The 13773-nt window shown below is 37.5% G+C and overlaps 1 protein-coding gene across 1 annotated transcript; it reads right to left on the bottom strand.

Moving 5' to 3' along the window:
- Window positions 1–5096: 5096 nt before the first annotated feature.
- Window positions 5097–9248, bottom strand: LOC134248836 (uncharacterized). The gene has a single exon (XM_062731209.1). It carries the CDS (start codon window positions 9246–9248, stop codon window positions 5097–5099), a length of 4152 nt encoding a protein of 1383 aa, XP_062587193.1.
- Between the last annotated feature and the right edge of the window lie 4525 nt (window positions 9249–13773).

Genomic DNA, 13773 nt, shown 5'->3' with positions numbered 1-13773 from the left:
CATTGCATATGAAAGCTTAACTATCCGTCTAAAGAATTACTTTAATGCTTGACGCATAAAATTTGCTTAAAACTGTGAAATATTCAAATAATCTGTACACCCCTTTGCCGTCTTCAAACTGCGGCCATATTGGATTTTTGACCAAAATATTTCGCATCAAAAGTTTAACAAAACGATTTCTCATGCAGAAGGACCTCGATCCCGACCAAAGTTTTCCATCTAAAGAATTTTAACGATTTGAAGTGCAAAAGAGTATATATAAGAGAATGCATGACGTTTATTTTTTTCATCATTCAAGAACCCCATGATATGATAAATAAAATAATGCAACAGGGACCTATATACTAATATAGTATATAGGTCCCTGAATGCAAGTACACATAATTTCCAATAGAGCCTCATGACATACAATAATCATGATAATGATTACTATATATCTAACTCATTTACGTTTTCAGGGAAAATGCACTGGAAAACTTCTTAAAATACTTTTCGATGGTATGTTAAATCTACAAACCTTACATGTGACATGCTTTTTCTTGCAGAATTGTATATATGTAGCTGCAGATCTGTAGAGGAGGGGATCGCAGTTATTGCCAATAAAATATATGTATTTGATTTTGTGTTGTTTGTTTGTTTTGTTTTGTTTTTTGGTATGGGGGTGTTTAAATTTTATGTGTATTGTTTATGTTTCATTAAAAGTTTAGACTTTGTCAAGTATAAACTTATCTATAACAGTCTAGTCCTCTAAACTTTCAATGTAACATTTAAAGTCAGGCGCGTAGCCAGCATGGAAATGAAGTGTACGCAGAAAACGGTCGGGGGTCAGGGCTTCGCCCTGAGGCCCCCAGTGGGTCCAGGGCGAAGCCCTGGTGGGGGCCCAGGGGGCGAAGCCCCCGGAAGCTCCTGGATTTTACGAAATTTGTCAGTCATTTTCCCGTAAAAGAAAACACGATAATATCACTTTTCTCGAGCAAACACTTAGCTAAGTAATAATGCTTCTATGGATACTTCAGGAAGAGAACGATAATTTTATCAAATTAATTTACGGATATATTGGCATTGGAAAAAAAGTTTTCAAATGTAACAAGATAAAACAGAGTAGTAATTTTAATATTGCTATCATTAGAGTTTAAATTATATTTCAAAATATAAACTTGGGCGGGGGTGTCTTTTGATTACCTTTATATTTGATAGCTGAAACAATTTGAGAATGCTTGAATAACATAATTCTATAAATTGGTAACATCATTAAAAGAAGCTATATTATTATTAATTTATTTACTTTGTTCACCATAATTTAAACTTTACCATTTTTCGTTTAACGACATTTATTCATTACCTCAACGGAAATTGAAAATCTTGTATAGTCGCCCTAGACCCTTGTAACTTTTTCTTTTGATCAATGTCTCTTCATCAAATATTTTCCCGGATAATCAGGATTACGCGGATTAACAGTTGAGCATTTTGGTTCAACAATATTTTCTTCCCCAAGAATGTTTAAAGATGTTTTTGCAATTGATTTTATAAAAGACATTGAATTTGACTGTACAGACATGCTGAACAAAATTTGAATCGAAACAATAAGACGCAAAATAATTTGAAACACAGATAGTGCCTCTTTTTCCCCGAATAAATTTCTCTTTCTTTTTTTTCTTTCTTTTTTTTTTGTCTCTTTCTTTCTTTCTTTCTTTTTTTTTTGGAAAATGATGTGTACGCACTTGCGTACTTGCGTATAGGCAGCTACGCGCCTGAAAGTCCCTCTCGAGAATTTTTCACTCATATGAAACCGCCGCCACTTGCCGTTGGAGATAAGATCAAAGTACTGAGAGTACTGATAGGCGGAAGCATGATTGCAAGTTCTCATGTGCAATACTCTAATGACACATATTTGAAGCATAATCTGTTTTAAAGGGGGGGGGTGATATATATTTTGATGGATTGTAGTATTGAAACCAAGGAAGAAGAATAAACAATATGTCTCCCTTTTGAAGCGGATACATGAGAATAAGTGACGTCAATAACAATATGAACATTTTAACTTTTATTATACCCTTCTTGAATTAAAAGTGGGAGGGTATACTGTAATCAGTTTGTCCGTCCGCCGTCTGTACGTCTGTACGTCTATCTGTCCGTCTGTTCATCTGTTACGCTTTGGGTTACTCATATCTTATCAGCAACTCCTCTTATACCACTGAGTGACATTTAATGAAACCTTCACAGAATCTTTATTACATATTGCCATTGTGCACCTCCTATTTTACTTTTAGATCCGACACATATTTTGGGTTTCCCTGCCCAGCAAAACATGTAAACTTTATCAACAATTGTATTAATTTCATGTTAATTGTTCGTTAATTATCATATAGTTTTCTCTTAGAGAAAAAAAAATTAATCATTCTGTGTGTGCAATATTAATTGACGGAATTTTCCACTCCTGGCCTGATTCTCTTCGTGTGTAGACCATGTAGACTATGTAGGGAGCGTAGCAAACCCCGAAGCGGGTCGGAGATTTCTAAACTGAAAAATGGGTTCATGGTAAAGTTCAGCATATTATATTATATAGAATTTTAATCATGTAAGTAAGTTCCGTGACGAATACATTAGTACGTTTCAGAAATTTAAAAAAAGGGTCTCAGTTTAGAATTTCCCGGCCCGACCCTGATTTTCCTAACCCATTTTAGCAAATGTTAGAACAAAATATATACTGAGTAGTTCAGCAAGGATTGTATAATTTTTATTAATCAGAATTCGTATTCATCATATAATCTAATTAAGAAAAAAAAGTTTTGACTGCCATCGTAACTTCTCGGCAAAACAAAACGTGTTTCTCCGAGGTCGATAGATGCGTTTGACAACTCCATCGCACGTGTGTAGACCAAGCTAGGCTAACTGGTCTTGCGGACACGTGTACTGTTTGTTATGAGACTGGGTGACCGTAATGCTACGGACTCACGAAATTTACTAATTACACCAGTTTCATATATAGACACTAAGAGGAAAGACAGCGCAGTTTATTTTTTTTATAAAAGTCATTAAACACTGTTAAACATATTAAATCTAAAAGTCGAATATCTTTGGATATGGGGTAACCCATATCTATTCTTGTTTACAATGGAATCCGTATATAGTACATGTTTCCCATGAGGGGTTTATTTTGGAAATATTGCTTTGTAAATTTTAGTTAAACTCTTCATATCCCCACCCTATTCCCTGGGTAAAAACATATTTTTACCAAAAACATGCAATTAATAATCAGAATTATAGCTCTTAAATTCACTCTTCCTCATATCCCTTCTAAGAATGGACGTAAGTAGGAACCGGGGGAGGGGGGGCTAAGCACGTGCCCCCAAATAATTTTGTCGTTATGAAGAATACTGTAAAAAAAACTTCGCTACTATTTGCTTGTGTCCCCTCAATAAGTCTTATGACCGTAGAACTTTGAAGTAATATTGCCCACAAATAAAAATGTATGGTTGTGCCCACACAAACTGAAACTGCTTCCTATGGCGGCCCAGCTATGTATTCAAAGTAAAGTATGCATTCTTCCGTGTAATATAATTCATGTTCGCACGTGTGTTATTATTTATTACATAACAATTAAGTTAATTGTAATGTAGTAAAATAAATTATTCAAGTATGAAAGGAGCTGCTACCTTGTGGACTAAACTGAGAGTTGATCATATACAACTATTTAAACTAAAATTAAGATCGAGTTAAATTTCAAATTTAAAAAATGAATTTAGCATCAAACACGTTCTTAAACGCATCTAATGAACATGTTTAATCAGCTGTTAATATTGTCAGAGTAATCCGTCCCTGGGGACGCGTATGCTTCGCGATCCTTGATCACTACAGCTCACAGAGCGAACGTGAGGACAGGAACGTACATAAAGACATAGACCTGTGTTACAACGAAGGATCGTACAGAGGTAAGATGTGGTTATTAAGAATGTCGGGGAGGGAAGCTGGGAAAACCCCTGCTCATTTTTTTTCAGTAATTGTTTTTCGCTGTAGTTTTATTATGGAAAATTGTATTTAGATGATTTTTATTGATGTAAAATAAAAAAAAACTGGCACATTCCATCATGTCGTCTGTTTGGGGAATGAGAGGTTAGACGAACTTATTCTGGTATTGAAACATGACACACGTGTTGCCATTTCGACCATTTTATTCACTCAATCAAAACTAAACTAAAAACCAAAAACGTACAAATCAATATTTCCGGAATAGTGGCCTGACGTCACCTGACCTGACACCATATACACAACATCCCCGCCCTTCAATTAAAATTGATTCTATAGAGCAATTTTATAACAGGCCAGTGATGTCAGTCCACAATTATTGCATAAAATAGAATATAAATGAAAATCAAATGCAGGATCATAATCAGTAATGATGAAGGAGCATATCTTTAAAAATTACACAGGAGTTTTCAGAAAACTAAGACATTCATTATAAGGTACTACCAAATTGATGTAATATAACATTGACCATTGCATACAATGATGATATTATACAGAAGACTCATGTCTGCATTAGGTAACCAGTGGTAATGTTTAACACCAAACAAAGATAGTGCAGTCTATAACAATGCATTCAAGTTCAAAATAACAAATGTCATCAGGCCTGAATAATGAAAAATGTGTAAAATGAACAAGGAAAGCATGTCAAACAAGTATGCACAATTCACATATTTTCTGGCATATCCATACAAAGTATATCAATGGTATATAAATGGTAAACCCTGTTGCATTAGAAATGTTTTATGTCTTTGATGACAAAACTCCTGGTATGTTAATTAATTGAATAAGAAAAACCCTCACATTTCATACATATACTAAAGAGTGTAAATTTAAATTGCATTCTATCTGAATAGCATGGTGATGAAAAAAAATGTACACAAATAAACTCAAAATCATTCTGACAATATTTCATGTAAAATGTAAATCAATATGACATGTCAAGAAATTTCTTACAGATTGTTATGTAGTGAAAAATTGACAACATATACTGGTACATGTATCCTAACTGTAAAGCAAAAACATGTATTGCAAAAAAAAATTAACATCAATATGTAATTCAAAAAGATGAATTATACAGATGCAACAATGTCACATACAACAGATTGCAATTGGTGGGATTTGACAAAATTTCTCGCAGTGTCATTTAAATCCTCAAATTTAACCCAAGTGGCCTTTTGTGAGGGTTCCCCCACAAAGTGAACAAGGTATTCAACATTAGGACCAGTACCTCTTTGGGCTAAAATGCGTTTAACCTTGTAGAGAATGTTTGGAGAACAAACATCGGATGATGAAAGGTCACTGGGATTGACACAGTTGTCCTGGTAACGGAGGGGTTTCCGTATTGTGCGCCGTGGACGAGGCAACACAGTTGGTGCAGGATGGGGATCCGCTGACGGATGAACGGGTGATTCCGACTGTGTTGATGACACAGAATGTGACTCCTGAGAACTGGATGTTTGATACTCTGGCAGAACAGAGTCAGTAATTGTTTGGGTAGAACTAGGCTCATCGAGTTCCTGGGTTATGCTAGAAGTTTGAACCGCTTGGTCCTTGTAGATTGAGCGTGCAATCTGAAAATAGTTTGTTGGTGTAGGTGCACGTACATATGCATATTTTAGTCTGTTTATGTGAATCGGTTTATCTAAGGTCTTCTGTGTAGAAGGGTCGAAGAGTATAACCAAATGTGCAGTAACAGTCTCCTTGACAACATATGGCCCTTTAAATAACTCTTGAAGCTTCTGACCAGTTCCAATAGGTGTTGACTGAAGATAAACATAATCACCAACTGAAAATGATGTGGGATGACTCTTAGCATTCACCGAGTCCGTCATTTTAGTCTGTGAAGTCTGGATGTGGGTCAACATATCTGCATGCACTGCAGATAAAGTGTGTTTAAGACTTTGCATATAGTCATGGATGTCCTTTGGGAAAGTTTGCATGTCCAGTGGAACTCCTGACAATGGGAATTTTGGTCGGTGTCCATATACAATTTCATATGGGGAATATCCACATGTCGAGTTAACTGATGCATTCATTGAAAATACTATAGCAGGAAGGAGATCTTCCCAATTGTTCCTTCGGTCATTCATATACGGTGTAAGCTTTGTAGCAAGCACATGATGACCTCTTTCACAAGCTCCTAAACAATTATGGGCGTAGCTAGGAGTAAAATCCTGGTGGATCTGTAACAGTTTGCAAGTTTCTTTTGTAGCTTTAGCAACAAATTCAGATCCTCTATCAGATATGAAGGTGCTACAAACTCCAAATGTACAAACGAGATGAAAAATGGCAACACCAACGGAAAGTGCATCTGAGTTTGCAATGGGCATGGTAAACAAGTATTTGGAGAACAGATCTACAGCAGTAAATATGTAGGATTTCCCGGACGGAGTAACTGGAAGTGGTCCATAGAGATCCAATTCCCATACATCAAAGGGTTTAGTAGGTGTTGGAAATGCTGTAATGCTGGGTTTAGCAGTTCGGCCTAGTTTCCGTGCTTGGCACTTCGAACAGGATTTCACATAATCTGATATTATAACTGTCATTTTGGGGAAGAAATAATGTTCTCTAATCCTATCCAGGGTTTCCTGTATGCCACAGTGGCCACTAAATAAAGAGTCATGGTAGAGTTGTAAGATGACTGGAATCGCATCTTGTGGAAGGGCCAACTGATAGTGACACATAGCCTTTGTCCGTTTTGATTTGGCAACTCTCGAGTGGAAAAGTAGGTCACCTATGATTGCATAGTCCGCACTTTCTAAAATAATGCGCCGTGCCTCTTTTTGTCCATCAGGTAAGTTATCATTTTGCAGGTAGTCAATGATAAGTTTATAGTAGTTGTCATTCCTCTGCATGTCACGAACGGATGTACGTGTCAAGGTTGTATGCTGGAATATCTCACAGCAAGGAATGTTGTCCGGAAAGGAAATACCACCACCATCTAGTGGTTTGTCTGCCTGTTCCTCAAGCTTTTCGTCACTGGAAATTTCAGTAGTAATCTGGTAAAAGTTGTTTTGTACTACAGGTTCTGTAGAAGTGTCATTATTCGGGATGGTGAATAGATGGGGTTCAGATTCAAGTTCCCTGATATCATCTATTTCAGTTGTAAGGGTCAGAGGATTATGCCGAGTTTCCAACTCAGTTGATATGCTTAGCTCATCACATATCTCATTCACAGGTTCTGCACAAGTGTCTGTTTTATCACAAAGAATTTTCTCACAAGTGTCAGAATTTTCACTAGAAATGTTTGCACAAGTGTCAGTATCAGTGTTAATTTGCTCACAAGTGTCCACATTTATCTTTAACCCTGTATAATCCTCACACATGGATTTAGCCGTTTGAAAGACTCGGGTTTTTCCTCTTGTGTGTAAGCGGCGAGTTTTCCGATGTTTGGATAATATGACGTCCACATCCTCTGTATCTGCATCGTAATCAAATTTCGGGTTAGCCAGATTTTCCGTGAGGAGGGATATCCTGTTTACCTCAGGTTCACTCTTGTTTGTCTCCTTGAGAACCTCACTCAAAAGTTTTCCTGATGGTAGCTTTACACCTGTGGTATGTACATCTGTCATGTATGGAAAATATGGATCTTCCTCGACTGGACTAGAATCCATCACTCCAAGGTCAGAATGAGGATGACATCGAGATAATGCATCTGGGACTTGCATTTGTGTCGCTGGTTTGTACTCAATCGCTAGGTCAAATTGTTGAAGAATGGCAATCCAACGTTCATATATCGCCCCATGTAGTTGTTTCTGGAACAATGGCTGTAACGCTTGATGGTCACATTCTACCACGAAGTGGCGTCCACGAAGATATGAAGCACAGTCCAAAACACTGTAAACCATACCAAGCAATTCAAGTTTCGTAGGTCCATAACTCTGCTGGTATTTGTTGAGTCCTTTAGAACCGAAACGAACAACACGGCGAGTACCATCTTGGTGTATCTGGTAGAGCATATACCCTAATCCTCGGCTAGAGGTGTCCACTGCTAATCTGAATTCCCGGTCGTAGTCCGGAAAAGCTAATGCATCCGAATTTACGAGAGCAGCCTTGATATCGTCAAAAGCTCTTTGGTGATCTTGTGTCCACACAAAACGTACGCCCTTCTTAAGCAAGAGGTTGAGAGGGTAAGCTTTATCACTAAACCGGGGTATAAACTTGCGGAACCAGTTGAACAGCCCCATAGCTCTACGCAATTGCTTCTGCGATGTAGGTGTTGGGTATGAGCGTATGACATCTAAGCGAACTGAGGGTGGGCGTATGCCATCTTTGGAAATGTGATGTCCTAAAAATACACATTGATCTCGAGCGAATGTACACTTAGTCGGGTTGAGTTTAAGTCCAGCATCTTTGAAACGTTGAAATACTTCACACAAATCGGACAAGTGCTTTTCAAACGTGTTAGAACAAACAATAACGTCATCTAGATAACACAACACAGACTTGTATGTTAAGCCTCGCAAAAGTTTGTCCATCAGTAATTGAAAACTATTTGGTGAAGTACTTAAACCCATTGGTAAGCGCAAAAATTTGTACGTACCAAAACAAGTGTTAAATGCTGTGTATTTCGTAGAATCCTTAGCTATCCCCATTTGAAAAAATCCTGAACTTAGATCTATTGATGTAATGAAGTTAGGGTGAGTAACATTAAGCGATTCAATAAGTTCCTGGAGATTGGGAATAGTGTACCTAAAAGGCTGGGTCTGTGAGTTCAGGTAACGGAAATCACAACAAAATCTGTACGAGGATAAGTGCGCTTCCTGTGGCGTTGTAGATTTACCTGAATTGGGTTGTCTCCTCTTGGAAACAAGAACAATAGGGCTGGATATTGGTATATCCTCTTTTTCATTTACTGGGGTGATAATACCTTGGTTTAGCAATTCAGTCAATTGAGTTCTTAGAACTTCTCTCTTATCGGGGGACAGTCTATAAGGCTTATGATGTTTTGAGACAGCATTTGGTTTCAAGTGAATAGTATGTTCAACAAGAGATGTAAAACCTAATGATGGATTTTCTTTGGTAACGAAAATATCCCTGTGCTTAAATAAACAATTTTTCAACATACCACATTGTACATCTGACAAATTTTCCTGATCAAAATCAAAATATGATATAAAAGTGTCAAATTCTGCGTTCTCAGACTCTTTAGATTGTCCCTTTACAATTTGAACATTGTTACACACATTGACATTCATACATGCATCTACAGTATTTTTCATACTATCAATGGGTAAAATGTTATAAGATCCATCTAGAATAACAAAATCTGCAAGTACTTTCCCTCTGTATAGAGTTACAGAAGTGTCCGAGGGATTCAGAATTTTAACCAAAATATGATTAACATCATGTACAGTGATAACAGATCGAGCAACCACAAGACCAGATTTTAACATAAATTTGCTACTTGTACATACACCTTGTAACCCAATAACAGTGTGCTTTGGCAATGTACCCTGAATAATACATTCAGAATTCGGTTGAATTGTTACACGCTGCTTACATTTTACTTTCAGGGTTCTAGTACCATAATGCTTTGAACAAAAATCTAGTACAACATTGTGTTTACACATAAACTCTGTACCAAAAATCAATGGGTGAGAAGTATCCCGCATAACATGTACAAAAAGCTCATGTTTGCCATGAACTGAAGAACAGTGAACAATTGCAGTACCTACAACACAGACTTGTCGAGAATCAGCAAGCTGAACATTAATACATGAATTTGCATGAAAATCAGATTTCAAATGAGTAGGTAAACTATTGTACAAAGACTCTGACATAACATTAATTGCACACCCAGAATCTAACAATGCAGCTATTTCTAAATTTTCAAAATAGACAGGCAGATACATAAATTGTGAATTATAAGGTATAGAATTTTCACAATCAGTGTCATCACTCGCACTATCTGTCTCTGTCATTCTGATTGGTTCTGGGCTGCGCCGTCGGTCGCGATTTAGTGTCCTCCCGAGTGACCGCGGGACATGTCCCTCGGGACTTGGTAGTTTCCCTGGTTCGGCTGAGTCAGCATCTGGACTGACGCGGCATGGTACGGTTGTGTTTGCGGAAACATGCCTGTAGTAGGGACGACTGGAGGGGGCTGCGCGAACCTCATGCACCCTTGCGCGTCATGGCCGTACTGGTTGCACACTTGACACTGCACATCTGGGCGTGGTGTCCGATGTCCTGTCCATAAGCAGTGGCGCTGAATATGGCCGGGTCCGTTACAGCGATGGCAGGTAGTTTTAGATCGGCCATTATCCCGACGCGGTACTTTAGTGGGACCTTTCTGAAAGTGAAGGTGGTCCTCCATCATCTTCCGGAGTTGCTGGACTTGGTCCTTCAGTTCATCTATTTCGGTGGAACGTGTGGAACCCGGTTTTACTGCTGACACCTTGGGAACAGGTGGGGAGCCTGGGAAATTTGTACGGTACCCTGCTGCTTCACCAGATTTGGCAGAAATAAGGGCCGACTTCAAGGAAGTGGCCATCCCAGCACGAACAAAGAAGGCTAGGGAGGGCGGCAGACCCTCAATGAACTGAAATAACATGTCTCTTTCCAGTTTCCCTAGTCGTTGACCTTTTTCAAGGATCACACTATGGTAATCTTCAAGTGACTGAGATGCACCAAGTGTAAGTTTGTTGAATGCTGCAGATTCCACCATTAAGGAAGGATCATACACATTGTCTGTACTGATATACTGTTCCCTAAATTTGTCGAGCAACCTTTCCCAACAATCTTTGTCTGTGGATGGTAGCGAATAAAACCATATTTGTGCAGGTCCGGAGAGGTGCATATGGAAAGCCGCAATGCGGCGCGCAGACGAAAGTTCATTATGAATGTCTGGACACTGCAATGTCATATAGCTATCAAATTCAGCCAAAAACTTCGCTGCGTCTTCGTGGGAGTATCCACAAAATTTTCGCAGTGATATTCTGTCCATATTGGGAAGAATAACTACGTTGGGAACTGCGTGTGCGGTAGTAGATATGGTTGAAGGCACGTGCACGTGGTTCGAGATAGTCGAAGGTGAATATGTTTGATCTACAGAAAGTTCGAATGGATACGTACTGCTTGGATCAGGCACGTTAGAACTAGAAAATAGCTGATCAGCTTGAGGGTTCATATCAGAAGCTGGGTAAAACTGATAATCTTCGACGTCGCTCTCGTAGTCGTAGTCCTGGTCAAATATGGCGGGAAATGCATCAAGCGAGGTATTAGCAGGTTCAATCACTTGTAATGTATCGTTCGCTGCGTCAGACAGTAGGCGGTCGTTGTAAACAGGGTTTAAATTCTCCACCATGTCGTCTGTTTGGGGAATGAGAGGTTAGACGAACTTATTCTGGTATTGAAACATGACACACGTGTTGCCATTTCGACCATTTTATTCACTCAATCAAAACTAAACTAAAAACCAAAAACGTACAAATCAATATTTCCGGAATAGTGGCCTGACGTCACCTGACCTGACACCATATACACAACATACAAGCAATTTGCAATCAAGAATTCAGTCTTTTCATGAATATTGATAAAGGAAGTGCGTAAACAGTAGGTCTAAATATAGACACGTCCACGGGAAATTATAGACAACGAGGCACGTTGCATTTTGACAACGATTATTAATAAAAGGTTAATATGCGTCATAACAGAGTATAGATGGTTGATACTGATTACATTTAAAGATAAGTTATATTAATAGTAACACGCCATCCATGTCAAAAGTGAGTTGTATCTCAAAGGGCTTACCTCGTTTTCTTGACGCCGTGTTTGTTTATCAATCTAAAAGTAGCGACGGCGTCACGTGGTGGATTTACTTAAAAATAGACATTATTCTCCTTGCAGGATAATAAATAATTATAATTTGATAACTTTATAACGAATTTTATTTAAATGGTGTAATTTACAGCATTTTCGTAACTTTTATTGGTAAACAAAATATATAAATTTCCAGTCGTATTTTAAAATGGCGCACGTTATAGCGTATATTACTTTAAGTTATTTGTGTATCTGAAAAAAACCCACACTACTTTTAAGCAGATATTAACAAAATAAACCCCCCCCCCCCGGACATTCAACTATTTTGTTAAAATCTGTTTTAAAAAATCAAATCGAGATCAAAATATTGAAATTTAAATCTTATTTCGTTTTAGCTCTACTGGTCAGAGACCAGAAGAGCTTTTGCGATAGTAATGCATCCGTCGTCCGTATGTCTAGCTGTCCGTCTGTCTGTCTGTCTGTCTGTCCGTCTGTAAACAATTTTTCAAAATGCTACTCCTCCTACAGATTTGGTCTGATTTCAATACAACTTGGCACACAAGTAGACTACACTAAGATACATAATTCTTTAGATCAGTTTTTGATTTCGATGAATGGTGTTGCAGTGGTTACTATAAATAGAAATTTCTGTGAAAATAACTCAAAATGCTACTCTTTCTACAGTTTAAGTTTGATTTCAATATAACATGGCATGTAAGTAGACTACACTTAGATACATAATTCTGTGTTGTTGTTTTTTTTTTGTTTTTTGTTTTTTTTTTTTGTTTTTTGTTTTTGTTTGTTTGTTTGTTTTTTTTTTTTTGTTTTGTTTTTTTTTTTTGCTTTGATGAACGGTGTTGCCGTGGTTACTAAAAATAGAAATTTTTGTGAAATACTTTCAAAATGCTACTCCTCCTACAATTTACGTCTGATAATGATTATAATATATTTTGGCATGCAAGTAGACACTGAGATACATAATTATCAGATTTGTGTTATTGAGTTTGACGATTGATGTTGCCATGGTAACTAAAATTGAAAATTCTGCAAAATTTTATTAAAAGCCACTCCTATTGTTGTAGTCTTATTGCAATCTTGCCACAAAAGGAGAATTAATCAAGGATCATTATACTATTTATTGCTTTTGTAAAATTTAAGCCCCAAATGCTCCTATTCTCTTTCTTTATTATAAGTACAAACCAGTAGAGCTACAGTCTCGACAGAGACTTCTGGTTCTACTTGTCTGGGATTCTCACAGGGGATAAAACTAGTTCTGCAGACCACTGACAATCTCGGATTATGTTTACTGTAGATGTACTCCGCATCGCTGAGACATTAAATTTGTTAAACAAGATTCATATAAATATGAGAATACAGGTGTATCAAAATACTGTCGGTGGCACTTATTACTTGAATTGAGCAGATCAATGAATCTGTACTATTTTTTTTTCATTTGACTCTTTCGGTTAATATTTTTTCAGCATGAGTTCAGACAAATGAATTTGTTGAACACCTACAAATATTTTTTTAAAACGGAGATTGGAACCCCTGGCTTGTCCGCTACATTTTTTCTCTCTCGTCACACTCGTATAAGCAATGGCTGTAGAGTTAAAAAAAAAAAAACGAATCCAGTACAACAGGGTGCCGAAGTCAAATGTTCTTGATTTATCATATTTTTCGTAAAATTGACAACACATTTATTAATGTATAAATTACCGTATACATGTAGCTGGTGCAAAATGTGGCGTTCTGATCTTAGATTTTTTTTTTTTAGGTGGACTCGGCGTTCTGTGACTTTTTGAAAATCTATTTTAATTGCCTGCAATCGCCCGTTTTTTTTTTAATACACTGTTTTTGCACCATAACAGAGATGCTGTGGAATTGTAGCCATCTCCAGAAATTTATATCAGATTTAAAAAATCAATAGAAAACCGAGGGAGTTGGGAGTCGGCCGTACTAGCTTTACCGCTTGCCTTTGGGGGTTCT

Source organism: Saccostrea cucullata, unplaced genomic scaffold, assembly GCF_032062105.1.
Source record: "Saccostrea cucullata isolate Sc308-1 unplaced genomic scaffold, CSIRO_AGI_Scuc_v1 ctg6491, whole genome shotgun sequence".
Classification (NCBI taxonomy): domain Eukaryota; kingdom Metazoa; phylum Mollusca; class Bivalvia; order Ostreida; family Ostreidae; genus Saccostrea; species Saccostrea cuccullata.
Note: the sequence above shows the minus strand (reverse complement) of the source record. Positions and strands in the feature narration are given on the sequence as shown.